At 41.5% G+C, this 2,993-nt stretch overlaps 1 protein-coding gene across 1 annotated transcript; it reads right to left on the reverse strand.

Annotated features, from left to right (window-relative positions):
* Positions 1-1,268: 1,268 nt before the first annotated feature.
* On the reverse strand, positions 1,269-2,791 carry LOC147900069 (uncharacterized). Its single transcript, XM_087377571.1, has 6 exons — positions 2,514-2,791; positions 2,320-2,415; positions 2,096-2,136; positions 1,798-1,915; positions 1,627-1,707; positions 1,269-1,353 (listed from the first exon to the last, which is right to left on the reverse strand). Exons 1-6 carry the CDS (start codon positions 2,697-2,699, stop codon positions 1,300-1,302), a joined length of 576 nt encoding a protein of 191 aa, XP_087233697.1. The 5' UTR covers positions 2,700-2,791; the 3' UTR covers positions 1,269-1,299.
* Positions 2,792-2,993: the final 202 nt, after the last annotated feature.

Raw genomic sequence — 2,993 nt, forward strand, 5'->3', positions numbered from 1 at the left:
GGGATGGAGCAATGTGAGGCGATGTCCCTTGATCAATGTCATGATTCGCACTCTTAGAGTAGAGGAGTATGAGTCCTCTTACATGTCTATCTACACGAACGTCATGGAGTTTTCTAGCATGGGCAAGATCATCATAACATAGGACTTCAACTCCCAAACAATAGGTAGAGAGGTGCTAGTATTTGATACAGATAACCCCACAAATCAACAAACACAAGCTCCAATGATTATGTTGCAAGGATTCTATCAAAAGTGATACACGAGGTAGGGCCACAAAATGTCCTATAGAATTGTTTCTAGATTGGGATAAATCAATTGACACAACTTGGTTCAAATGTTGTTCTACAAGACTTGGCCTGCTCTAAAGCTTCCTTGTGACATTTGTATGCTCTAGAATAACTAGAGAAATATTTGTTGTAATGCAATAGTCTTTCAAGTTTTACATGTTTAACCCATGATAAGCCTCCCAGGATTATGTTTATGTTATGCCCAAAAATAGCATGATTATATGATTGTGAAGAATTATAGAGAAAGCTAGAGAAAGCAACTACCATAGTAGCCAAAAATATTTTTTAGAGAAGGCCATTGGCAATGATTCCCATTTTGGTCCACATGTGACAATGACCCACCCGGCATGTACACGAGTGATTGATGGAACTAGAAATGATGTTAGTTAGCAAGCCCTAGTTGTAGTCATGTTTGAGTTTGTAGACATTTGAAATGCTAGAACTTTGAAGTGATGTTAGTAGGGGGGACATACTGAAGTGGTTTGTAGATGGCTCAAGGACAAGCCCTAATGTTTAAAAAACCTTTGCAAGTTTTCATGTGGCCAAAAATATGAAAAAAGGGAGGCCATCACTCCCTTTCTGTTGACAACCAAAATTTAGAAAGAAATGGAGAAAGGTGGAATAAGGGTACTTATCATTGGTATGAGGTTTGCTTAGGTTTGGATACACGTCCTTGGCTTGTTGTAATAAAATAGAACCTGCTTGATTCAAAGAGTGGTCTTTTGGAATGCAGAAGGCCCTTATTAATACATTACAGTCCCAATCCTCTTTGCTGTAAGCTCTGATTACATTGCATCCCCATTGTAAAATTAAGATTATGGAGGCAATGTTTGCATCCCTGGTGTATCAGTGGTATTTGCTATTTTGAGCAGGCTGATAGAATTTGAATGGAACAAATGTGTAAGTAGAAATCAGGGGCGTCGAGCAAGCCAGGCCTGAAGCTCCTTCCTACGCTTCTCCAGCTCCTGCAGCAATCTCAAAAATTTGAATGGAACAAATGTGTAAGTAGAAATCAGGGGCGTCGAGCAAGCCAGGCCTGAAGCTCCTTCCTACGCTTCTCCAGCTCCTGCAGCAATCCATCCCCTTGATCATGTTATCTTCCAAATTAATAGTCTGTAGAAAACATATCCTTAGTACATACATAGTCTATCTAGAAAACATGTCCTTAGTACATTCTCATCCTGCAAATATGGATATTTATGCAAGCTCAGCAAACCTCCAAATTAATAGTCTGTGTAGAAAAAAACATATCCTTAGTACATACATAGTCTATCTAGAAAACATGTCCTTAGTACATTCTCATCCTGCAAATCTGGATATTTATGCAAGCTCATCAAACCTCTAAATCTTTGGCAGCTTCATCCCTTGAATGCAATTTCCTCAATCGAGCTCGTTTCACTTTACCAATGCAGAGGACTCCCTGTCAGTATCCACAATTTTAAACGGTTTGGTTCTCGTGCCAATCGAAATCAGTTGAGTAAAGAAATAGATGAGGAAAAGTGTTGTTAACCATGACAATATAGAGGAGACCGCAAGCCAGGAGCATGTAGCTTGACATCTCCTGTACAATAACCATCCAACGGACCCTCGGTTCTTGTTCTGAAAGTGCCTTCGTCATGATTGCAACACTGGAAGACCAGAGAACCTTGCATCAATTCTTATTCCAAAGAGCTCTCTCTCTCTCTCTCTCCCTCTCTCTCTCTCTCTCTCTCTCATACCGCAACATACAATGGTGAGTTAGTTGTCAAAATTATGTTGGTTGAAAATGACAGGGCATCGACTGTTATCAGAATGGAACAGAAGCTTACAAGACTTGCAGCATCCCTCTCCCAGGCCAGTATTCAAGAATCTGTTTGATACAAAATTGTGAGGATTTTTGCTATTTTGAAAAAAAACTCTACAAATCACTGCTTCCAAAGCTTATTGTAAGGCCCGACATATTGAACTAAAGCTCGAAATGAAACGGTAGCATGTCATACATTCCTGCAAACGACAGGCGAGACCAAGGCAGCATTTTAAATAGAGGTCTTACTTTCCAGAAATTGAAGATTTTCTCCCACTCTGTCTCAGCAACGACGACAAATAACGCAATGAGCACTGCGTAGCAACGTAAGATGCCATTGAAAATCTACAGAAAACAGTCGCAAATTAGACGCAAACGATTACCGCACCAAACAGCTGAAAAGATGGCATGGCGTAGTTCGTTGCATGTGCCAGAGAGCTTACATCCTCGCCGCTGCGAAAGGCGTGCACCGCCGAGAAGACGTTCACGACAACGCAAAAGATGGCGCTAACGGCTGTGAGGACATTGAAGCAACGGCAGGCAACGAGAAAAGGATCGCTACGATCCACGTACAGGACCTCAAGCTCAGGTGGGGATTCTTCGGCTGGGAGAATCCGTTCTTGGCTCATTCTGTACCTCAATGATCAAATGCCAAGCTCAAAGGATTGCTCATATCGAAGGAGAGATTGCATTCTTGCGTGGTTTGATAGAAATTGCACGACTTCTGCAAGATTTTGGATCAAGAAGACTTCTTCTTCTCTCTGTATCGTTCTGTTAAAATGCTTGCTTCTGCCTGAGACACCTTCAAACAGATTATCTTCCTTCATCGCTTTGCACGCTTCCACGATGCTCCGATCGTTCAAGGTAGCGTAATCTTTACTCTGTACAAGCATTCGAATCGCATCAATGGCTTCCTTTTCCGC

Source organism: Dipteris shenzhenensis, chromosome 7 (assembly GCF_047967505.1).
Source record: "Dipteris shenzhenensis isolate YYH24624 ecotype China chromosome 7, Dip_SZ_1.0, whole genome shotgun sequence".
Classification (NCBI taxonomy): Eukaryota; Viridiplantae; Streptophyta; class Polypodiopsida; order Gleicheniales; family Dipteridaceae; genus Dipteris; species Dipteris shenzhenensis.